The sequence below is a fragment of the Cetorhinus maximus genome, chromosome 23 (genome assembly GCF_964194155.1).
Source record: "Cetorhinus maximus chromosome 23, sCetMax3.hap1.1, whole genome shotgun sequence".
NCBI classification, from domain to species: Eukaryota; Metazoa; Chordata; class Chondrichthyes; order Lamniformes; family Cetorhinidae; genus Cetorhinus; species Cetorhinus maximus.
In genome coordinates, this window is record NC_135901.1 from 48,638,889 (window position 1) to 48,664,006 (window position 25,118).

Here is a 25,118-nt window from a genome sequence, read left to right on the forward strand (position 1 = left end):
TTTCGTTCCATTTCCGAATGCAAATTTCGTGAATGTTTTCATGAATGAACAGAAATAGGAAACATCCCGAGTTTTTGGATTTGTTTGATTCAATTTTACCGATAATTAACTCTGTAGACACACAGTTAAAATCAGGAATAATGAGACGTGGGAAACCCCAATGGATTTGGACTCCATCGCCTTAATCACTCCGCTATAGCCCTCCGCACAAGTAAATATGGTCGGTATAAAATCATAGTTGGTTACAGTAGAGGAGTACATTCAGCCCATCGTGTCCATACAATCTCTCTGGAAGAGTCATTTAACCAGTTCCAAAAAATCGCTTGCTCCCCACAGAAATTTATATCGATGCTGCCTCTCCTCACCCTTCCTGTTAAAATGAAACACCGCACACAAACCCATACATTCAATCTGAGCTGGCAATTGTTCGACCTTTTGTTCAAGCTGCTCATGTACAACTTTCAATTTCCAAAACCCACCAACCTCATCTCATGCGGCTCCTGTGAAACTGACAAGGGAACACACGGCAGAAATTCATCACTGACAGTAACTGACACACATCAAATTCTAAACACTTCCATGCTGCATCTCTTCCTGCTTCTGTCTCTGCTTCGCCTCCAGCTCCCAGGTCAATTAGTTGCTTGAGCCAGACACAGAAAGTTCATGAATTCAATATTTCCCTGCGAATCAGGGACAGGGAATGTAAGACACGAAGCTTTGAGAAGGGATGGGTTTACAGGATCTCATTTTCCTGATTGTCCGAGATACTGATTACAGGAATGTGCAGTGTCAATTATCCACAGCCACACTCTCCTTCCAGTCTTCTGCACGTTGTTAAACTTTGAAATTGTTCCTATTTTCACACTGGATTTCACTATGAAGAAAGCGGAGTGGGATGAGCTTATGTTGTTTAGCAGATGCACTGCAAGAAGCAACACAACAGGTTCATTTTGAAGGGGTGAACGGTTGAGACTATTTAATTGTCGTTGAACGAGTCCAGTTTCAAATTCAGTGCGAGAAATGACAACAAAACCCGCTGAATTTGCTCATTGTCTTGAATTCAAAGCGTCGGATAGAAGGGCAGGGATTACATCTCGCTAGATTGAGTTATAAAATGGCAGCATAACTTAGAGAGATACAACCGGGGTGTTAGGAAACACAAAATGACAGAAAGCTACAGCAAACGATTTGGCCAATCGGCCATGTGTTCTGCTTTGACAGAGCAGTGTGATTGGTTGATCTGAATATTCAAGGGGAAACGTCATTTAGGACGGATGGGCAAAAAGGAAAAGGAGGTGGGGTAGTGCTGTTAATAAGGGACGAGATTGGTACATTAGTGGGAGAGGATCTTAGATTGAAGCGTAAAGATGAAGAATCAGTTTGGGTCGAGCTAAGAAACAGCAAGACGCAACAAACATTGGTGGGAGTTGTTTATGGCCACCGGACTGTCGTGGTAATGTTGGGTATGTGATAAATCAGGAAATTAGAACTGAAAGTAACATGGGTAATGCAGGAATAATATTCTGCCTTGCACCACCAGCTCTATAGTCAGTGCTTTGTAACCTGTCACAGCCCATCTCTTTTATTTTCGCCCCCTCACTCCGACTCTGGATTTATTCTCGACTTGTTGCAGGTGTAACATTTCAGCTCTGATGTGAAACTTCAACTCTCATTCCCCTGACTCTGACAGAGCTGTTCTGTGTTTTTTTCAGCCAGGAAGACAATAATGTTGGCTTTAGCAGTTCGCCCAAGTGCAACAAATCTCAATTCCTTGATAGGGAATCAAACCAGGGGAGCGGCAGTGAAAGTGTTGAGCCCTAACCAGTCGGCCATCAGGGAAGCTGCTACCCGGGCTGGAAATGTGGCTCATGGAGGCCACTTTTGGAATTTTTTCATTCCCAATCTCTTTCACCAGTCAACTTTCTCCGGCTAAATGGTCTGTTCAGGTTGAACACAAGTGACTTCTTCCCCAATGAGATGAACCATTGCTGTTAGCTGGAACATGAAATCGATACTTTCCTCCTTTAAGACAGTTCTTAAAGCCTCCCCCTTTGACCAAGCTTTTAGTCATCTGACCGAATATGAGGCTCAGTGTCACACTTTGTTATATAATGACCATGGGGAACGCCTTGTGACGTTTCAACAGGTTAAAGGTGCTTTATAAATATAAGTTGTTGTTGTAGTCCATACATAGAAAGAGACAATTTCCTGTTGCATCTTTCACCCTGATATTTCTCTCAGTAACATTTCAATATGAAGTTGCACAACTAAAGTAAATAAAGTTTTTGCTGGTAAAGTGTGTTCACCCCGCTCGGGAAAATGAAACACATTGACACAAACAGAGAAACACAGACACACATATACACTGAGAGTGACAGAGGCCTCAGGAGAGACAAACACCCAGAAAGCAAGGATGTCACCAACTTGGCCCCGTTTTTGTTCCATTTACAGCTGGAGATTTTCAGAAGGCTGATAAATGAACGGAAATAAGAGAACACGGATGTATTTGGATGTTTTATTCTCCATTTGAATGAGATTGAATTCTGAAGGCAACCGTTTAAGATCAGAAATAATGAATAGCACAGCTGGCAAGATTCGAACCTCCGTGAGGAAACACAACTGGATTTCAAATCTATCATATTAACAACTCGTCTACAGCTAGAGCACGCGCTATTTGGGAAATATTATTTGTATCAAATCATAGAATGGTTACAGCAGAGAAAGTGGGCCTTCTGCCCGTCCTGTCCCTGCCATTACCCGACCTTTTCTTCGGAACCCTGCAATTTACCCTGTCGCTCCCCGTTCTTCCTTCCAAAATAAGAGCATGTTTAGTTCAAACACAGAGGACTCGTTCAGCCAATAACAGCATCGAGTGTGTTAGACATGAACATGAAGTGAACAGTGAGGTGAAATAGTGCCACAAGCTGCAGATGTACAACTTTCAATTTCCAAAACCCACCAACCTCATCAATGCGGCTCCTCTGACACTTTCAATGCAAATATTGATTCTTTATAAGGTGTCATTCTCAGAATTATACACAGTCCTTCAGGTGTGATCTAACCAGGGCTTTGTATAGCTGTAGCAAGCCTTTCCCTCTTTTCTATAACAATCTCTGTAACGGGTTGTACAGCAAGGGGAATTAGATTGTATATACCGACTGAGAAAAATGAGGAGGTGCTTGATCTCATAGCCATGTGTCCCTCAGTCAACGTCACACAAACACATCATCCGCTCACAATGACATTGCTGTTTGTGGGAGTTTGCTGACTGGTGATTGGCTGCCGTGTTTCCTACATCACAACAATGACAACACTTCAAAAAGTCATTCATTGGCCAGAAAGCGTTTTGAGACGTCCGCTGGTCGGGAAAAGGGCTATATAAATGAAGTCTGTCTTTCTTGAATTATCTTAAATCCCAGTCCTCTGGTCACTGACCCTCGTCAGTGGAAAGAGTTTCTCCCTATCTACTGTATCAAACTCTTCCCGAACCAGAATCAAAGGGGAATGAAGAGTGATCTCTCTAGTTAGCTGCTAACTAAAGGGTTGGTGGTTCGAAATCATCCACGTTTTTTGAAATCATTCATGGGATGTGGGGTTCGCTGGCTGGGCCAGCAGTTATTGCCCATCCCTAGTTGCCCTTGAGAAGGTGGTGGTGAGCTGCCTTCTTGAGCCGCTGCAGTTCTTGTGGTGTAGGTACACTCACTGCTGATAGGAAGGGAGTTCCAGTGAAGGAATGGCGATATATTTCCAAGTCAGGATGGTGAGTGACTTGAAGGGGAACTTGCAGGTGGTAGTGTTCCCATGTATCTGCTGCCCTTGTCCTTCCAAGTGGTAGTGGTCATGAGTTTGGAAAATGGTGTCTAAGGAACCTTGGTGAATTCCTACAGTGCACATTGTAGATGGTACACACTGCTGCTATTGTGAGTCCGTGGTGGAGGGAGTGAATGTTTGTGGTTGTGGTGCCAATCAAGTGAGCTGCTTTGTCCTGGATGGTGTGAAGCTTCTTGAGTGTTGTGGGAGCTGCACTCATCCAGGAAAGTGGAGAGAATTCCACCACACTCCTGACTTGTGCCTTGTGGGTAGGCTTTGGGGAATCAGGAGTTGATTTACTATTCGCTGGGTTCCTAGCTTCTGAACTGCTCTTGTAGCCACAGTATTTATTTGGTCAGTCCAGTTCAGTTTCTAGTCAATGATAACTCCCAGGATGTTGATAGTGAGGGATTCAGTGATGGTAATTCCATTGAACATCAAGGGGCGGTGGTTAGATTCTCTCTTGTTGGAGATGGTCATTGCCTGGCATTTGTGTTGTGCAAATGTTACTTACCGCTTGTCAGCCCAAGCCTGGATATTGTCATGATTTTCTCCCATCCGCATTCAATAACACTCAATTCCGGATTGTCATTGGGTATATTGGCTGCAAGAAAATATCCCCCAAACATTGCCAGCTCTGTAGTTATTAAGCCAGTTCCCACAAAACATCTATTTTTACAAATATTAATCTGCAATATAATGAAAGAACTTTTGGAACTACCATGTACCTACATCGAGCCTTTGAGAAATCTATGAAGTTATTGGATCCACTGATTCGCTCTTCCTCAGCTCTACAGTGAGTGAGATCGGAAAAAGCAGAAAAGCAGCAATATTCCACCCCAAGCTCTCAAATCACCTGCTGCCAGCAGAAAGTGGCGACTAAAGCTTCAATCAGCGGGTTACTGCCCATCCCTGGGACGCAAGATACTCCAACCCGGGCCAAATCCCCTAATACACCGAGCAGAGGCTCAGGAAAACTTATGTAGCTTATATCCTGGCCTTCGAGCAGCATTTACAGGACACAGGAGTGAGCAAGACACAAACAAAAGTAACACCAACTTTCGAAATTTTTTCACTGGATGTGTTCATTTCATATTAAGTTCTGCTGATGGGAAAATGGCTGAAATACAGCTTGACGAATAACAACTTGGAACAATGTTCCTCTCTCGCACTGCAATACTGATCCATCCATTATACAGGCATTTGCGGGGCAATGATGAGTTTGATACTCCAATTCGCACTGCCTTCATATTATTAGATAGATCTAAAAGCACTAGAGAAGATTCAAGAAAGGTTTACTGGAAAGTTATAACATTCAAGAACGATTGAACAGGTTAAACAGCTTTTCTCTAGAAAATAGGGTAAGAGAGGACCTGATCGAAGCTGTTAATATCAGGAAATGGTTTGGAAAATGCTTCCACTGGCGGATACACAGGAATCAATATAAGTTAATCACCAATAAATCCAATGTCCAAATTCATTTTCAACGTCTTTAACCAGAGATAAAAGCATAAAGTGATGGAAATACTCAGAATATTTGGGAATGTCGGTGGATTGGGGACCAGAGGTATGTTTTTAGGTCTGTGCACTGATTCAGTTCTACTGAAAAGTCATAGACCTGAAATGAAAAATGTGTCTCTCTCTCCACAGACGCTACCAGACCTGTGTCGAACTCCAAAATGTTCTGTTTCTATTATAGATTTACAGCATCGCTTTTCTCTTTTTCTTGGATGAGAATGTGGAACTCATTTCCAGAAGGATGTGAGATCCAAGTCTCAGCTGGACACTCCTGGGTAAAGTGACACGATGAAAACATCATTCACCAGCCGAATGTGAAAATGGATTCACTTGATCATCTGCTTACTTGACACAGCAGCAGTCATCTCTGATGGAGAAAATTTAGGCACTTCATGCGTGCAAAGTTTGGCCACTAGTTAACAAACCAGCTTTAAAAGTTCAAAAGGTTTAATCCACATTAGGCACATTCTTACTGACAATACGGAGTTTAAATGTTCAGTGCATGTTAGGAAAAATCACTTCTTCACCTCACCTGCTAAGAATCCAGTGAATTGACATCTAACCGTAGGTAATTTTTGTTTTTGTTTCAGATTTCCAGCATCCTCAACATTTTGCTTTTATCTAACTGTAGGAGCTTGTTCTGTTGTTAATTACACACAGGGCAGAAGTATGGTAGTGGCGCATGCACTTTGTTGTATCAATTGATTTAGTAATTTTACATCTTGACCCTAATTCTACAGTCATCATCGGATCATAAAAAATAACTTAATATACAAAAATACAGACATCCAATGGCGGATCTGTCACCCAGCATTCAGAGCGGGAGAGAATGTGCCCTATCCAGAGAGCCAGGGACCTGCGCATGCGCACGTCAGAATGTAATTGGCACCTGCGCATTGCTGTCTCCTGCCTGGGCATGCGCAGTGCTGTCCTGTGACCGGAGTCGCAAAGAGTCGGTAAAAACATGGCGTCTCCAGCAGAATAACGGAGTTAGTGGGTGGGCGGGAGGAATGGAGCCAGCGGAGAGGGCAGGGAGGCTTCATTAACATTCGGTGCAGGCCGCAGACCCTTAATATCCAACTACCGGTCATACGTTTGCAGCGAACAGACCGGCAAAGGCTGGATCTCTCCCTCTGCTCAGCCCGGGGGAGCGGGCAGCAGAGCGCATGCGCGGTCATTCTGGTCCTGGTAGTAGGAGGAGAGGATATTGTGAATTTCTATCCTGGACTGACGGATGGATTTTGGAAACTCCTTTTACAGGGGGTTAGAAGGGGAGAATTCCACACAGCAAACTCGATCCAAGAGAAATGTTTCTCTTCTCATTTTCTAACCTGGACTGACACTGACCACTTTATGATCTCTTTTTACAGCTGCTTCCAGTGCTTCTGATACCTTTCCAGCTGCAGGCTCTCACGGGATTTTAAATTAGAAAACAGTGAGTATTATTGAGTATTCATCTGCAAATTGAAGGTTTCAGTGCAGTGAAAGGTTGCTGGACTGACAGTGAAGATTTTTTTACAATCGATTTACCAGATCTTAAATGGGAAGGATTTGCAGACAAAGAACCTGAAACAAAACATCACATCAAGATCTGACAGAGTCACTCTATTCATTGGAGCCGGGATATTATCGGCCTTTGAACTTAAGTATTGAGTTCCAGGTCATTACCACTCACTGTGTAAAATTTCTTCCTCACATCACCCCTGTTGATTTTACCCCAAATCTTAAATCTGTGTCCTGTAATCATTTTACAATCAGATAATGTTAACAACTTTTCTTTAATGACCTTACCTAAGCCAATCTTGTAGCCCTCTATCAAATCTCTCCTCAATCTACTTTGTTCCAAGGGGAACAACCCCAGTTTCACCAACCTAACCATACAGCTAACGTCCCTCATCCCCCGAACCATTTTGGTAAATCTCCTCCGTACCCTCTCACATCCTTCATTATGTGTGGTGATCACTGGTTTGCACAGACCCAGATGTTCTGTGTTTGTGTCTGACCTCATCACACATTGACAATTACATGGTGACATCACCCCGCTCCCCAGGTATTTCCTCAACTGGGAGATTCACTGATTCCAGTGCTTCTGATACCTTTCCAGCTGCAGGCTCCAGCAGAAGAGTTTAAAATTGAATACTGAAACTGTTTCAGAGTTGAGTATTTTTGACCATTCACCTACAATTTAGAGCTTTTAGTGCTGTGCTCTGTTATCTGTGAGAGGTTTATTAGCTCTGGGGCTGGTGTGGCTCCTTTACTGTGGATCTAATTCCATGTCCATCCATTGCTCTGCTTCATCTCTGCCCTCCCTGATCATCTCTCTGCCATTGTCCACCTTCCTCTGTCTCTAATAATGGATCTATTTGAGTTATGTTTTGTATTTTACTGTTACTTCTGCTGACTGTGTCTAAATCAGGTTTCCACCGATGCCCATCCCCTGACCATGTGCTGCTGGCTTCCCAGCTTTATCTTCCCACAGTATCTTTCATAGTCAGGAATTGTTTTTCCTGCACTATTGTCCATTTCTCTTCCACTTTGTGTAATCGGACATTCCAAGGCATTTCACAGGCTCGTAGGAAAGCAACATCTGACACCAAGCCACATGAAGAGATATCAGGGCAGATGAACAAAGGTTTACGAAAAGAGTTAGGTTTTAAGGAGTATCTTAAAGGAGGAAAGTGAGGTGGAGAAGGTTAGGGAGGAAATTCCAGAGTTTGTGGCCTTGGCAGTTGCTGGGGGAGACACCAAAGGTGGAGCAGTTAAAATCAGGAATGCTGAGGAGGTGGGAATTAGAGAAGTGTAGATATCACGGAGGATTGTGAGGCTAGAGGAGATTACAGAGGTAGGGAGGGAGAGACCATGGAGGGATTTGAAAACATGGATGAGAAATTTAAAATTGAGGTTCTCCTTAACCCATAAGACCATAAGACATAGGAGCAGAAATTGGGCCATTCGGCCCATCGAGTCTGCTCCGCTATTCAATCATGGCTGATAAGTTTCTCAACCCCATTCTCCCGCCTTCTCCCCGTAACCTTTGATTCCCCTTACCAATCAAGAACCTATCTATCTCGGTCTTAAATACACTTAATGACCTGGCCTCCACAGCCTTCTGTGGCAATGACTTCCATAGATTCACCACTCTGGCTAAAGAAGTTTCTCCTCATCTCTGTTCTAAAAGGTTTTCCCTTTACTCTGAGGCTGTGTCATCGGGTCCTAGTCTCTCCTCCTAATGGAAACACCTTCCCCACGTCCACTCTATCCAGGCCTTTCAGTATTCTGTAAGTTTCAATCAGATACCCCCTCATCCTTCTAAACTCCATTGAGTATAGACCCAGAGTCCTCAAACGTTCCTCATATGTTAAGCCTTTCATTCCTGGGATCATTCTCGTGAACCTCCTCTGGACCCTCTCCAGGGCCAGCACATCCTTCCTGAGATACGGTGCCCAAAATTGCTCACAATATTCCCAGAGCCTTTGTAAGTCAGTGAGTACAGGGATGAACAAAACTTGGTGTGAGTAATCAGAGTTCTGGATTACAGGTAGGCTGAATGTGGGAGGCCTGCCGGGTGAGTGTTAGGATAGTTACACTAGAAGAACAAAGGAATGGATGACATGTTGAGCAATTACATAAAGGGATATGTGGATAGTGTGGGAATAAGACTTTGATCAGATTGAATGGTGGAGCAGGTTCAATGGGCTGAATGGCCTACGCCTGCTCCTATGTCCCTATGAATGTCTGGTTCAGCCTCAGACAGTTGTCAGGGAGAGGGATGGAGCCAGTGGTCAGGGAGTGGAGTTTGTAGCGGGAACTGAAGACAATGGCTTCAATCTTCCCAATATTTAAATGGAGGAAATTTCTGTTCATCTAGACAAGTCAGGACAGTGTGTGACAGGGGGGGGACCTTGGAGGTGATGGTGTTCACATACACCTGCCACCCTGATCCTTCTAGTTGGTGGAGGTTGAGGTTTCTGGAGATTCTGTCAAAGTTCTTGTTGTGTTGTAGATATCCCTTCACCTCCTGCCCCTCCCACCTCTCTCTCCCTCTCCTCCCTTGTGGGCCAGAGTCTTGTGTAGGCTTAGACCAGTTGGCAGGTTCCCTTCCCTGAAGGACATTAGTGAAGCAGTTGAATTTTTATTCCAATCTGGCAGCTTTCACGGTCACTTTTAGCAAGTGCCAGCACCACAAATTACCAGATTCATTCAGCTCAATTTTACCACCTGTTTTTGTGGGTTCTCTCTCACTCACCTTTTTCTGTTTTAAATCAATTTCACAGGGTATTAGAAGGAGAGGATTTGCAGTCAGGAAACTCAAAACAAACATCACATCTGGATCTGACGGAGTCGCCTAATTTGTGACCTGAATATCATCGGATTTTGAACATGGAAGGAAAAGGCACCGTTCACAGTGGGGAGAAACCGTGGAAATGTGGGGATTGTGGGAAGGGATTCAGATTCCCGTCTGAGCTGGAAACTCATCGGCGCAGTCACACTGGGGAGAGGCCGTTCACCTGCTCCCAGTGTGGGAAGGGATTCAGTCAGTCATCCAGCCTGAGGACACACCAGCGAGTTCACACTGATAAAAGACCTTTTAAATGCTCAGACTGTGGCAAATGTTTTAAAAGTTCTGGTGCAATGATGTCCCATCAGCGTGTTCACACTGACGAGAGACCGTTCAGGTGCTCTCACTGTGGGACTGGGTTCAGGCAATCATCTCATCTCACTGTACACCAGCGAACTCACACTGAGGAGAGGCCGTTCACCTGCTCCCAGTGTGGGAAGGGCTTCACTACCTCATCCAACCTACTGATACACCAGCGAGTTCACACTGATGAGAGACCTTTTAAATGCCCAGACTGCGGGAAGGGGTATAAAAGTTCTGGGGAACTGATGCGCCATCAACGTGTTCACACTGATGAGAGACCATTCAAGTGCTCTCACTGTGGGACTGGGTTCAGGCAATCATCTCAACTCACTGTACACCAGCGCACTCACACTGGGGAGAGGCCGTTCACCTGCTCCGAGTGTGGGAAGAGATTCACTCAGTTATCCAACCTACTGAGACACCAGCAAGTTCACAAGTAACTACACTGATTGGGTTTTGTTGTGAAACCACATCCAGGATTGAACCATATTCACTGAGGCCTCTTTCTGCTGATGTTAATACAATAATCTGTTAATAAGCTGGAATATCATTGGATTTTGAACATGGAAGGAAAAAGCACCGTTCACAGTGGGGCTAAACCGTACACGTGTTCGGTGTGTGGACGAGGCTTCTGCCAATCATCTGACCTGTCAAAATATAAGAGCACTCAAAACAGGGAGAAGCTGTGCAAGTGTGGGGACTGTGGGAAGGGATTTGATTACCCATCCCAGCTGGAAATTCATTGGCACAGTCACACTGGGGAGAGGCCATTCACCTGCTCCAAATGTGGGAAGGGATTCACTACCTCATCCAACCTGCGTGTTCACGCTGACGAGAGACCGTTCAGGTCTCAGTGCAGGACTGGGTCCAGTTGGTCATCTCAGCTCACTGAACGCCAGCACAGTCACAATGCGGAGAGACCGGTCACCTGCTCCGAGAGTGCAAAGTGATTCACTCAGTTATCCCACCTGTTGAGACACCAGCGAGATCACAAGTAACTACAGTGATTGGATGCTGTTGTGAAATAACTTCCAGGATTGAACCATGTTCATTGAAGTCTCTTTTCTGCTTTTCTGTTAATAAACTCCAGGTCAGTTATCGGGGTTTATGTTCTGGATAAAAGTCAAATAAATTAGCTTTGTGTTAAACACAATGTGTCAAATCTTTTCAATATCTTGACACAGTATCTCTCAACAACAAGTGTGAGGAGCTCATGGAGCTTCTTTGTTACTAAGAGTGAGACAATCCGATCAGCTGCCTCTGCTGCTTCCCTCCCTTCCACTAGCCCACCGTAACAAACTGTCTCTAAAGTTCCCCTTGTCTGAGCCCTGAACCCACATTTTTCTCCAGTTTCTCTCCCATCTCCCCTTGTGTCCTCTCAGTGCTCATCTTGTCCATGAGACCCACTTTCTGCTGTACTGACCCCACTCTCACTGAACTACTGATCACCCAACTTCTCCATGTTAGCTGATATTGTTAACAGTTCTCTCTCTTCTGGTACTGACCATCTCACCTTTAAATCCACCATCCTGATCCATCCTAAAAAAAGGGATCTATCCTTGGCCCCTCCTATTTCTCATCCACATGCTGCCACTAGGTGACATCATCCAAAAGCACCGTGTTAGTTTTCACATGTACACTGACAACACCCAGCTCTACCTCACCACCATCCCTCTCCATTCCTCCACTGTTACTAAATTATCAAACTGCTTTTCCCACACCCAGTACTGGATGAGCTGAAATTTCCTCAATTAAAAATTGGGAAAATCAAAGCCATTGTCTTCAGTCACCACTACAAATTCTGTTCTCTGACTACCGAGTCCATCCCTATGAGGTAACATTGGGCTATGTTGTCCTACATTTGTCAGGCCAGGATCTTTTCCTATAATATTTAGTACATTTCTAAAGATTTTATAAGGTTATTGGACAGTGATTTCTCACAGATCTGCCCACCTACAGAAGGGAAAATCCTTATTGACTTCTCACAACTGATTTCTGACGAACCTAACTATTTCTAAGCTAATTTCTTGATGACAAACAGTAGATAACATACTAAAGCTACTAGAATGATCAGAATCAGCAACACAAACCCTTGAGCTGCCACCAAGAGTAAATGTCAAAACTTTTCCACTAAAATGTGATAACTATCGACTGAGATTCATCCTCCCCATCTGTCGATCATCTCACACAATCTAAATTATTGACATGTGGTAAATACATCTGGTTCAAACAGAAGTTCATGCACGGACTTTCAAGATTCTCCAGCTCTCTGTTCACCTGCATCCACCTTGTGGATATTTTCTGACTGATTCGAGACCTTCTTCAACTTAATTTTTCCTTTCTGACCCTCTTTAGAAATCCTATTGCGGATATACTTGGAATCCCGGTCACACTCTTCACCAATCCCCAGGATATCTCTCACCCCTGACCCGTCTGTTTTCTCTGTCAGACTATCAGTCGCTCTCTGTAATATGTCAATGACAGTGTATACTCCTGGCTTCACTTAGGAACTTCTCCATTCATGTTTAACTAAGACTGTTGCCTCTCAATCCTATGATCTCGATCACTGTGATCCCACTCCTAACACCACTTGTAAGATTTAGGTTTGGGAGTCACAGATGACTCGAAAAGAGGATCGAGCTCAGAAGTGATTTTAAAGTAGTTTATTGAGAAGCAACAGTTTAAATATGATGCATAAGCTAAATAGACAGGAAAACACATGACCCGTGACAGGTGCGAACAGTTTACCGGTCCCGGAGGACAAACGGATGGATGACACAGAGTGAGTGCTGGTCTCTGTAGCTGGTGGTGTCAGTCTCCTCTGAACGGTTAACTGGTGTGAGCCAGAGTGTGGGTGTTGGGCTGAAGCCAGTGTGGATCACTTCAATATCTCTGTGCTCTCGAGAGCCTGTTTTAACCTTTACACAGGTAGTTGCTTTACGTTTGGGTCATGAGATCCAATCGTATCAGGGTTAGAAATGTCTCATTTCAGGGCCTGTGCTAGAGACATGTCTTTGGTAGAGATAACAGGCCTGTCCTGTGTTTGTCAGCCAGCAAGCTGCTATGGAAGCTTTCTTCATAAGAGAGAGAGCTGTTCTGTAATATTCCAAACACTTCTGAAGATTTTAATAAGTTATTAGACAACGATTTCTTACAGTCCGTTACTTGGATTGAACTTGTCTCCATTCCCATGCCGAGGGGATTTCTGTACCAGGTGGGAATGGTAACATTTGGGAACTCTCGATTCTCCACCAATTCCCATTCCCCTTCTTTCTGGTGGATAATGGAGGTGTCACTGTGAGTAATGTGCAAGTCAGTAAGAATTGTCAGCAAAGATTAATCAGCACTTTCTAACTGGAGATGTTAATCAGTGGAACCTCTCAGACACTGAATTGTAGAGTTCGTACCAACGATTGATTTAGGATTGAAGTAAAGTTCAGAATCTTGTTGTAAACTAGTTTCTGATGAGAGTTCTTGAATTATGGAGAAAGACCAGAGATAGCGGTTCTTAAAGGGCCACTGCAGCCCCGAGAACACAATCAGCTGTAGATCCAGAATATTAAACTCCAGCCCAGTTACAGGGATTATTAACATCAGCAGAAACAAACCCCAGCTGTCAGAATGAACATGGTTCAGTCCTGGATGTGATTAACAGCAGCAATGACAGCAGAATCCAACCCCTGCAGTCGCTTGTGAACTCGCCGGTGTGCCAGCAAGTGGGATAACTGAGTGAATCACTTCCCACACTCGGAGCAGGTGAATGGTCTCTCCCCAGTGTGAATTAGCTGGTGTGTCAGTCGGTGAGATAACTGAGTGAATTTCTTCCCGCAGTCAGAGCAGGTGAATGGTCTCTCTCCTGTGTGAATTCGCTGATGCTTCCGCAGGTCGGAAGATCCAGTGAATCTTTTCCCACATTCAGGGCAAGTGTACGGTCTCTCCCCAGTGTGAACTCACTGGTGTCTCAACAGGTAGGCTGACTGAATGAATCCCTTCCCACACTCGGAGCAAGTAAATGGCCTTTCCCCAGTGTGAACTCGCTGGTGTACTTTGAGGTGGAATGAAGACCTGAATCTCTTTCCACAGGAAGTACAGCTGAACGGCCTCTCCTCAGTGTGAATTCGTTGGTGCTTCAGCAGGATAGAGGACCCAGTGAATCCTTTCCCACATACAGGGCAGGTGAATGGCCTCTCCCTAGTGTGAATTCGCTGGTGTCTCAGCAGGTAAGCTGAATGAGTGAATCCTTGCCCACATTCGGAGCAGCTGAATGGTTTCTCTCCAATGTGAACCCGCTGGTGTCTCAGTAGGTAGGCTGACTGAGTGAATCCCTGCCCACACTCAATGCAGGTGAATGGTCTCACTCCAGTGTGACTTCGTTGATGAATTTCCAGTTGGGATGGGTAATTGAATTCTTTCCCACAGTCCCCACATTCCCTCAGTTTCTCCATGGTGCCTGTGTCCCTCTCGCTCTCCAGGTTTGATGATCAGTTGAAGCCTTGTCCACAGCAGAACAAGTGTACTGTTCCTCCCCGCTGTGAATGGTGTGATGTTTTTTCTCAGGCTGTGTAACTGGTTAAAGCTCTTTCCACAGTCAGTTCACTGGAACACTCTCACTCGGGTGTGTGTGTGTCTCAGTGCTTTTCCAGTCACACTGATGTTTGAAATCTTTTCCCACAGACAGAACAGACAAACATTTCTCCTTCCACATTCAATGATCGACTGTACTCAGGTCCTGATGAATCGAGCGACTGTGTCAAATCTTGATGTGATGTTTGGTTTGAGTTTCCCGTCTGCAAATCCTCCCCTTCTAATTCTCTGTAAAAGGAGGTTACAAAAGTTATCATTGTAAGAACAGAATAGAAATTCAGAACAGACAATTCTAGTTTCTATGGAGCATTTTTTCCTCTCTTGTTCCCCCAAAGCTGCAAATCCCCGTCCCACACACGCTCCAAATACAGCTTTGGACAATTATTTCTGTATCTTTTTAACAAATTTGTACAACCAGAGATAACAATTTTTATGATCATTCACTTCAGTCATTATTCATGAGAAAACATTAATCTGAAACCCCCTGACCGACCATACAGGATAACTTTGTGTCCAAAACTTACTGTGTGGAGGTTTAATGAGTGATTGTGAAGGTCGTTTCTCCAAACCTCCCAGGGTTTCTTTCCTTCCTTCTCTCCCTCTCTAACTAAGTTAAACCTGGGATCAGTCTCATGGCCCATTCTGGTTCCTGCTTCTCTTCCTGATGACTAATTTCCTCCAGTTAAACACCGAGAAGACTGAAGACACTGTTTTCAGTCCCTGCTCCAATCTCCATTTCCCAGATACCAACTCCATCCCTCTCCCTGGGAACAGTCTGAGATTAAGCCAGTCTGTTCACAACCTCGGTGTTACATTTGATCTTGAGATGAGCTTCTGACCGCATATCTGTGCCATCACTAAGACGGCCTGTTTCCACCTCCATAACATCACCCAGCCTCACCCTGTCTCAGTGCTTCTGCTGTTGAAGCCCTCGTCCCTGTCGTGTTACCTCCAGACTCAACTATTTCAACACATTCCTTGCTGGTCTCCCATATTCTACCCTCTGTAAACTTGAAGTCAATAAAGATCTGCTATCTGTGTCTTCACTCGTAGCAAGTCCTGTTCCTGTCACCCATCTGCTTCCTGACCTACCTTGGCTCCCGGTTAAGCAACAACTTGATTTGAAAATTCTCATCCTTGTTTTCAATTCCCTCCATGGCCTCACCCCTCCCTATCTCTGTAATCTTCTGCAGCCCCACAACCCTCTGAGATATCTGCACTGCCCTAATTCTGGTCTTGTATATTCCCTATTTTAATCGCTCCACCATTAGTGACCGTGCCTTCAGTTCCCTCGTCCCCAAGCTCTGAAATTCTCCCCCTACACCTCTCCTTCTGTCTAACACAATTTCCTCCTTGAAGATACTTCAGTATTGGTGATAAATGTGGCATTCCTTCAAAACTTTTTATCTTGTAATCATCAGGACAGGCGCAAGAATACCAATTTCAAAGATTATCAGTTGGGCTCGTAGTGTGTCCCGCTTACGCTTGCTACAAGCTACATATATTCAAACACAGGGACCTGTCCTCTGCAGACAGAAGGATAATGTCTAGGCATGGCACCATTTATCGAAATAAACAAAAGCGGGGTGGGGGGGGGGGGGGGATGATGGCTCCCTGGTGAATTCCCCATGCCGACACCTTGACCTATCAGAGCCGACTGGCCAACCAGTCATCACCCTTTCCTCATGCAGTGTAAATTGTTGTTTGAACTTTGATTTTCTTGCATCTGTCCAGATGAGAGCAACAGGAAAAGCTTCAACAGTGTGTCTCTTTACAGCAATGTTTAAATTCTGTACTACTGAGTGACTGTGGGTTTATAATACTCTTGTTGCTGATATAAAACTCCTGGTGAACACACATTTGATGAATGTCTCCCTCGGGCTGTTGCTCAGTGTCCCGGTGAGGATGGGGTCGCGCATGCGCGCCTCGCTCTGTTGCCCGGATAAAGATGGCGGCCGTTCACTCGGACTTTACTCCAGAGCCGAGCAAACGCGGCGATGTCTCCTCATTGAGGGTTTGGGGCCGAAAACGTGACTTTCTGAAGCCAAACAACTCGCCCGCCGGCCCCATCTACGTTCACGGGTTTATTTTCAGCTCTGAATCCGCACTCGGTCTTTTTAAAACCGCATTTTAAATCCGCTCGCGCGAGCACTCCTCCTATCTGTCTGCACAGACTGCGCATGCTCCAACTCACAATGATTGAAGGCAGCTCCGGACCAACAGGAAGAAGGGGCGGGGATAGTCCTCCAGCCAATCGGAGTGAATGGGGGCGGGGCAGGGCTGGGAGTGAACATGCGCAGTACGGGTGCGGGACCGGGATGAAGGCGGTCGGATTGTTAGTCCAGCGGGTGAGAAAGGGCCGAGTGCAGGAGAGGAATGGAGCCGGAGGATGGAGTGGGAGGATTCACAAACACCCGGTGTAGGACTCCAAACCCGGATTACAAACTCCCGGAGCCCAGTTTACACCCAGTGTTTGGAAACTCCTTTTACAGGGGGTTAGAAGGGGAGGATTTACACACAGCAAACTCCAACCCAGAGAAATGTTTGTCTCACTTCAATTTCTATCCTGGACTGACCTGCTGAAACACAGTGAATTCACACTGGGGAGAGGCTGTTCCGTTGCTCACAGTGTGGTAAGATGTTCAGGATATCATCCCACCTGCTGAGACACCGCATTCACACTGGCGAGAGACCTTTTTAATACCCGGAGTGTGTGAAGTGCTTTAAAAGGTTTGGGGAACTGATGTCCAACTGATGTCCCATCAACATGTTCACACTGACGAGAGACCGTTTAACTGCTCCAACTGTGGAAAGGGATTCACTCAGTTGTCCCATCTGCAGACACACTAGTGAGTTCACACTGATGAGGCCTTTTAAATGCCCAGGCTGTGGGAAGTGCTAGAAATGTTTCAGGGAACTGATGCCTTATTAATATGTTCACACTGACAAAAGACCATTGAAGTGCTCTCATTGTGGGTCTGGGTTCAGGCAATCCTCTGACCTCACTGTACACCAGTGAAGTCACACTGGGGAGAGGCGGTTCACCTGCTCCCAGCGTGGGAAGAGATTTTGTTGTTCATCCACACTGCAGAGACACCAATGAGTTCACAACTATAAAGGCAAAATACTGAACATCCTGGAAAACAGAAATAAAAACAGAAAGTGCTGGAAAGATTCAGCAGGTCTGGCAGCATCTGTGGAGAGAGAAATTCAGTTAACATTTTGAGTCCGTGTGACTCTTCCTCTTCAAAAGAGTCACACGAACTCGATGCAGTAATTTGAGTTCACAAGTAACGACAGTATTTGGATTTTTCTGTTAATAATTTATAACTGAACCATGTTCATTGGGGTCAGTTTCTGCTGATATTGATAAACTCCAGCCCAGTTGTAGGGGTTAATATTGTGGATTAAAGTCAAATAAATCAGCTTTGTATAAAACACACAGTGTGTTGAGTCTTTTTAATATCCCTAAAGTAGTTAGTTTCTTTTGAAATGCTCTCCCTCTCCAGTCTCCTCTGTCCTCACCTCCAACAGCAAATACGAGGATCTCATGGAGCTTCTTTGTCACTAAGATTGAGATAATCCAATCAGCTGCCTCTGCTGCTTCTCTCCCTTGCAGTAGCCCACTGGGCCAACTTTCTGTAAAGGTGCCCCATGTCTGAGCCCTGAACTCACTTCTCTCTCCAGTTTCTCTCCAACCTCCTCTCATGCCCACTCAGTGCTCATCTTGTCCATGGGTCTTGCCTCCTGCTTCATTGACCCTGTTCCCACTAACTGCTGACCATCCAGCTTCTCCATGTTAGCTGATATTGTTCACGTTTTTCTCTCTCTCTTCTGGTACTGTTGCTCTCACCTTTAAATCCACTGTCCTGACCCATCCTAAAAACAGGATCTAACCTTGGCCCCTCCTATTTCTCATCTACATGCTGCCACTAGGCAGCATCTTCCAAAAGCAGTGTGTTAATTTTCACATGTACATTGACAGTGCCCAGCTCTACCTCACCACCATCCCTCTCCATTCCTCCACTGTTACTAAATTATCAAACTACTTACCTGACATCCAGTACTGGATGAGCAGAAATTTGCTCCTTTTTAGAATTGGCAAGATCAAAGCTATTGTCTTCGGTCACCACACAAATTTGGTTCCCTAACTACCGAGTCCATCCCGATGAGGCAACATTGGGATATATTGTCCGATGTTTGTCAAGCCAGGAATCTTTGTTCCTAAGCGAGACAGAGAGAGAGAGAGCTATTCCTGTAATATTCAATACATTTCAGGAGATTTTGTAAAGTGATTGGGAGATCTGTGAGAAATCACTGTCCAATCTTGAGAAGGAAATATTGACTCCTCAGAGCTGATTTCTTACAAACCTCACTATTTCTAAGCTACAAGCTTGTTTTCCTTAATTTCTTGATGACAAACTGTAGATAACATACTAAAGCTACTAGAATGATCAGAATCAGCAACACAAACCCTTGAGCTGCCACCAAGGATAAATGTCAAAACTTTTCCACTAAAATATGATAACTGTCAACTTAGATTCACCTTTCCCACCTGCCGATCATCTCTCACAATTCTAAATTATTGGCATGTTGCAAATATATCTGATTCAATTAAAAGTTCATGCACAGACTTTAAAGATTCTCCAGCTCTCTGTTCACCTGCATCCACCTTGTGGATATTTCCTACATCCAGATTCTATTTCCTTCTTCACATTAATTTTACTCCCTCTGCTATATACCAGTGTGTTTAATTCTATCCTGAACGTTTGAAAGTCAGTTTCTCCATGGGGTATGTGTCAATGTCTGGATGATTTAAAATGATGCCTCATTCAATTTTCCACAATAGTCACTTCATGTTGTTCTGTTGTCAAGTAGCTGAGCATGTCTGGGACCTGTTCTTCAGTGCAGGTTCACCATGCATTCCCACATATTAATTACACCTCTCATAACAAATCACATCTACACACTCACGCCGTATCCCAATAGCATGCTGCATGTGCCAACTTATGCAAGCCACTCTTGGCCTTTCAGGCGATCTCGTCAAAATGTCACAGGGGTTTCTGCTTTAAGATCTTTGCTTATCTGCCCCTGCATGGTTCTGATGCCTCAGATAGTGGTCAGGATATCAAATTCAGTTTTTTTTTGTGCAGAGGCAAGGACACAAACGTCACCAAGATCAATCTATCAATTTACTGGCCTCATTTATATTTTCCTGACTTTGACTGGAATGTGCATGTATATCAGACTGAACTATTCCATTGAACTATACCCAGGTGAATTATTCAATTTCCCAATTGGTGGTGTGATTTCTCTATCTTTTATTCTAAATACGTCATTCCATTAATTACTATTCTATCTCATTCAGGAGCACTGGACGACCTTTATATTCCATTTAGTACTCACATAATATGTTGTTTATAGGTCAGAGACAGGAGTACAGGTGCTTGCAATCAGTTTGGAGATAACTCCCACATCTCCTGTTCTCAGGCAGTTTGTCTTGAAATGTAACAAATGGGATGAAGCCAAATATTTAAAAAGCAAAGCATTTTCTTCAAATTGTCACCATGCTGTGATTGGAAAGGGTTAACTTCTCTGCTTGCTTGAAAAGGGGCTGAAGAAACATTTTCAAATGTGAATATTTGTGTCAAATTTATGTAACTTCATTTTCAGATCAAGGATGAACGTGATCCCATTTCAATCTTTGTTCTTCCAATTCCTTTCATATTTCACTCAGTTTTACCTGAATTCTTTTTGTTCCTTCTTCAAACTGAAGAAGAATAAAACTAAAAAAGTTGAACGCAAAATATTGCAGATGCTGGAAATCTGAAATAAAAACATAAAATGCTGTTAAAACTCAGCAGGTCTGGCAGTATCTGTGGCGTGATGAACAGAGTCAACATCTCAAGTCTGTATGACTCTTTTGGAACCTTTTACTGCCTGTGCTTATTTTTATTACTAGTTTTTCTCTGGTAATGCAATTTCTCCTTCTTTATCATTTTCCTAGTCACCCTTTGCTGGTTTCTAAAATTTTACTAATCCTCTGGGCTACCACTAATATTTACAGCATTGAGGATCTTTTCTTTCAATATGGTACAACCTTTAACTTCTTTAGTTAGCCATGGGTGGTGCATCCTTCTTGTAGATTGTTATGACATAGCAATTGGTAAAGGCTGAGTTATTTAAAATCCCAGAGGGAAACTTTAAACAACTTTCATAACCTATATTTTCAATTGGTATGTTTGAGATACAGCTCTGAATTCAGAAATGAAACCACCAAGCCACCAGAGGTTTTTTATATAAATTAAATTAAACATTTATTAATTTTAATAAGAAATTAAACACATCTACAAATTACCACCATAATAACTTTTAAACAAATCCTCAAATTAATCACTCCCAGGTAATCTTCCCCAAGGCAACAATAACCCATAGACTTAAACAGACACTGGGCAAAGCACATTTTACCTTATGAATTAAAGATGTGGTTCCTTTCAATTTGGTCCTTCGCAAACACAGTGGTAGGCTTACAGGATTAGATCTTCCATGCCTCTGACTTCCTCACACAAAACTCTTCTGTATATACCTAGCCTTCTCTTTGAATGCATATTCTCATCGTATCTCCAGGCCCTTTGAACTCCACCTCTCCAAACAATAAAACTCTTTTAATAGTACCAATTTTATTAGTAATATAAACATATTGCTTGGTGTCTCCTAGTCAGGTGCAAGATTTCACCCCCAGTCTTTGAATGGTTTATTCAACAAAATGTAAATGCACTCTTTACCTTTTAATGTATTGTTCACCGAATTAACATCTCAAAACTCCTATACATCAAAGCACTCAGACTATCTGGCTTTAATCCAATTAGGACACACACACACTCTCACAAAGACCTTGCTACAAGTCCAATTTTAAATAATTTCCAATAACATTATATGCATTAATATCCCTTCATGACAGATAGTCTTTCTTTCTCAATGGGATATATCTTTTGCTGGTTATGAAATATCTTCTTAAATGTTTGCCACTATTTCTCTACTGTCTTACCTTCTAATGCATTTTACCAGTCCACTTGAGCCAACTGTGTCTTCATACCCCTGTTATTGCCCACAAGTTTAAGACCCACATATCTTACCCTTGAAGTGATTGTGAAATTCCATTATGTTATGATCACTCTGATCTAGGGGATCCCGTACTATGGAGGCATGAATTAATCTTGTCCCATCACACATTATCAGGTCTAAAACAGCCCGTTCCCAAGTTGGTTCAGTACATATTATTCTAAGAAGCAATCCCGAATACACTCTATGAATTCATCCAATGTTATTGGCCCAATTCAATTTAAAATTAAAATATCCCATGATTATTGCAGCACCTTTATAACAAGCCCCCATTATTTATTGATTTATACACTGTCCTACATTGCAGATACTGTTAGGGGCCTATAACCACTCCCACCAGCGTCTTATTTGCAATTTCTTGGCTCCATCCAAGCTGATGTTACATTTTGTTCATTCAGACCAAGATCATTTCTCACCAATGTCCTGGTCTCATCTTTTTTTAACAGAGCTACCCCACCTCCTTTTCTTTCCTTCCAAAGTGTCAAAGTGGCCTTGATTTTTCATTCCTTAGCTGTGGCCACTTTCACACTCTATTACTCCAATATCTATCATATCATAGTCATTTTTTCTAATTGTTATGAATTCATCCATCTTGCTACTAATCTTGCATACATTTAAGTGAAGTGCCATTAATTTTAACATTTTCCCACTATGACCTTATTTGTTCTGCTGAATATTGCATTTTAATAGTAATTACAAGATGTTTGGACCACTCTGGGCTTCGGTCATGGACAGCAACGTCTTCACTCTTGCATGATGACCTTATCTAAAAGAGCTGCTCTAGTTAGAAGGATTTGTCCTGCAAGGTAATATCACAGTGATAACGATGCTTTCTTGTATAGTTTAACGAGACCCAATTAGTTATCCAGTGAGTATATAAAAATATAAATCAAATATTCACAGCTCCTGGAGGTGATTCTCTGGCTACGATGATATATATAAGGAAGGAACCAGAGTGTGACGTTGCAATCAGCTGGAGAACAGTGGCGAGGCATTGGGGGAAGATGGATTGGTTAACCGGTTGAAGGCTGAAGAATGTTCAAAAGGAATGATGAGGTAGTTTGCCGATGCAGGATAGAGTGTCATCTGTAACTTTGATGAGACCAGGAATGTAAATCTTATTGGAAGGATTCAAACAGGGTCCCGGCAAATTTCGGAGTTTTAACACATTTCAGGACTTCGAAGAGGAAAAGGAAGTTGAAGTTCAGGCAGTGACAGTGGGGTCAAGGGTTAGTTTTATTGAGGAGTCGGTGATGATGCTAGATTTGAAGGACAGAGGGACAGCACTTGAAGAGATGTAGCCATTATCAACACCAGGGAACACGGGGAAGTTGGGTGATCAGCAGTTTAGTGGGAATAGAGCAGATGGAGCAGGAGGTGGGTGTTATGGACAAGATGAACACCGAGAGGGCACGAGGGGAGATGGGAGAGAAACTGGAGAAAGATGTGGATTCAGGGATCTGACAAGGGGGAACTTTAGAGACAGTTTGTCCAGGTGGGTTAGTGGAAGGGAGGGAAGCAGCAGAGGCAGCTGATTGGATTGTCTCAATCTTAGTGACAAAGAATCTCCATGAGCTCCTCACTTGTTGTTGGAGGTGGGATGGAGGAGAGAGGGGAGAAGGAGACCCCTTCAAAAGGAACTAACTTGTTTTGGAGATATTAAAAAGACTCAACACAGTCTGCGTTCAACACAAAGCTGAATTATTTGACTTTTATCCACAATATTAACGGATATAACTGGGCTGGAGTTCAATAACATGAGCAGAAACAGACCCTAATGAACAAAGTTCAGTCCTGAATGGGATTAACAGAAAAATCCAATCATTGTCGTTACTTGTGAACTCTCTGGTGTTTCAGCAGGTTGGATGAGGTAGTGAATCCCTTCCCACACTCGGAGCAGATGAACGGTCTCTCCCCAGTGTGAAACCGCTGGTGTCTTAGCAGGGTGGACGAACGAGCAAATCTCTTCCCACACTTGAGGCAGGCAAACGGCCTCTCCCCAGCATGAGCGTGCTGGTGGTCCAGTAGGTTGGATGAGGTTGTGAATCCCTTTCCACACTCGGAGCAGGTGAACGGCCTCTCCCCTGTGTGAATTCGCCGATGAACTGTGAGATCATATGATGTCTTGAACCCAGCCCCGCAGTGAGAGCACCTGAACGGTCTCTCATCAGAGTGAACATGTTGATGGCGCATTAGCTCCCCGGAACTTTTATGGCACTTCCCACAGTCTGGGCATTTAAAAGGTCTCTCGCCAGTGTGAACCCTCTGGTGTGTCAGCAGCTGAGATGATTGAGTGAATCCCTTTCCACACTCGGAGCAGGTGAACGGTCTCTCCCCAGTGTGAACTCGCTGGTGTTCCAGCAGGTGGGATGAAGTAATGAATCCTTTGCTGCACACAGAGCAGTTGAATGGTCTCTCCGCACTATGACTGCGCCAATGATTTGCCAGCTCAAACTGATCATAGAACCTTTTCTCACAGTCCCCACATTTCCACAATCTCACCCCAGTGTGCCTGCGCTTGTGTTTCCACAGGCTAGATGATCGGCTGAAGGCTTGCCCACACACAGAGCACGTGTACGTTTTCTCTCCACTGTGAAGGGTGCTTACTCCTTCCATGTTTAAAATCCGCTGATATTCAGGTTAGGATAAATTAGGCGACTCTGTCAGATCCTGATGTGATGTTTGGTTTCAGATTCCAGATTGGAAATCCTCCCACTCTTATGCCCTGTGACATTGATTTAAAACAGAAAAAAGTGAATGAGAGAGAACCCATATAAACACAAAGGCTGAAATTAGCTGAATGAATCTGGTCATTTGTGGGACCAGCACTAGGAAAAAGTGGCCATGAAAACAGCTGGACTGTCATGAAAAAACAACTAATGTCCTTCAGGGAAGGGAACTTGCCATCTGGTCTGGGTCTACACAAGACTCTGAGCTCTATGTGACGAGGGAAAACAAAGTTGCGAAGGTGAGGGATTTTATATATGTAATAATAAACCAGAACATTGTCAAAACCACCAAACCCTCAAACTTCACCACCTAGAAGGACCAGGGTAGCAGGTGTATGTGAACACCATCACCTCCAAGTTCCCCTTCATGTCACACACTGTCCTGATTTGTCTGACATCCAATACTGGATGAACAGAAATTCCCTCTATTTAAATATTGGGAAGACTGAAGCCATTGTCGTTTGTTCCCTAGCCACCGACACCATCCCTCTCCCTGGTAACTGTTCAGGGCTGAACCAGACTGGTCACAACCAGGGGGTAATATTAAACCACTAGCTGAGCTTCTGATCACATGTCTGTACCATCTACAAGAGTGCACATTCCCATCTCAGTCACATCACTGACTTGGCCCTGTCTCCGCTCATTTGCTCTTGAAACTCATGCATTCCTTTATTACCTCTGGCCTTGACTATTTGAATGCACACCTGGCTGGC

General features: G+C 43.9%; 3 protein-coding genes and 1 long non-coding RNA gene across 4 annotated transcripts in view; 2 read left to right on the plus strand and 2 right to left on the minus strand.

Moving 5' to 3' along the window:
- Positions 1–25,118, minus strand: part of LOC144698295 (uncharacterized) — a 666,343-nt gene that overhangs the window by 204,842 nt on the left and 436,383 nt on the right. The gene's annotated exons all lie outside the window — the stretch shown is intronic.
- The window catches only part of LOC144698278 (uncharacterized), a 251,559-nt gene that overhangs the window by 172,822 nt on the left and 53,619 nt on the right, over positions 1–25,118 (plus strand). The window lies entirely within an intron of this gene.
- Positions 1–25,118, plus strand: part of LOC144698279 (uncharacterized) — a 167,259-nt gene that overhangs the window by 122,414 nt on the left and 19,727 nt on the right. The gene's annotated exons all lie outside the window — the stretch shown is intronic.
- The window catches only part of LOC144698266 (uncharacterized), a 48,175-nt gene that overhangs the window by 21,568 nt on the left and 1,489 nt on the right, over positions 1–25,118 (minus strand). Inside the window, exons 2-3 of the mRNA XM_078570240.1 lie at positions 23,754–24,401; positions 13,988–14,323 (exon numbers count right to left, since the gene is read on the minus strand). Of these exons, the coding sequence (XP_078426366.1) occupies positions 13,988–14,323; positions 23,754–24,292 (875 nt within the window). The 5' untranslated portion in view covers positions 24,293–24,401. The remainder of the gene's footprint in view (positions 1–13,987; positions 14,324–23,753; positions 24,402–25,118) is intronic.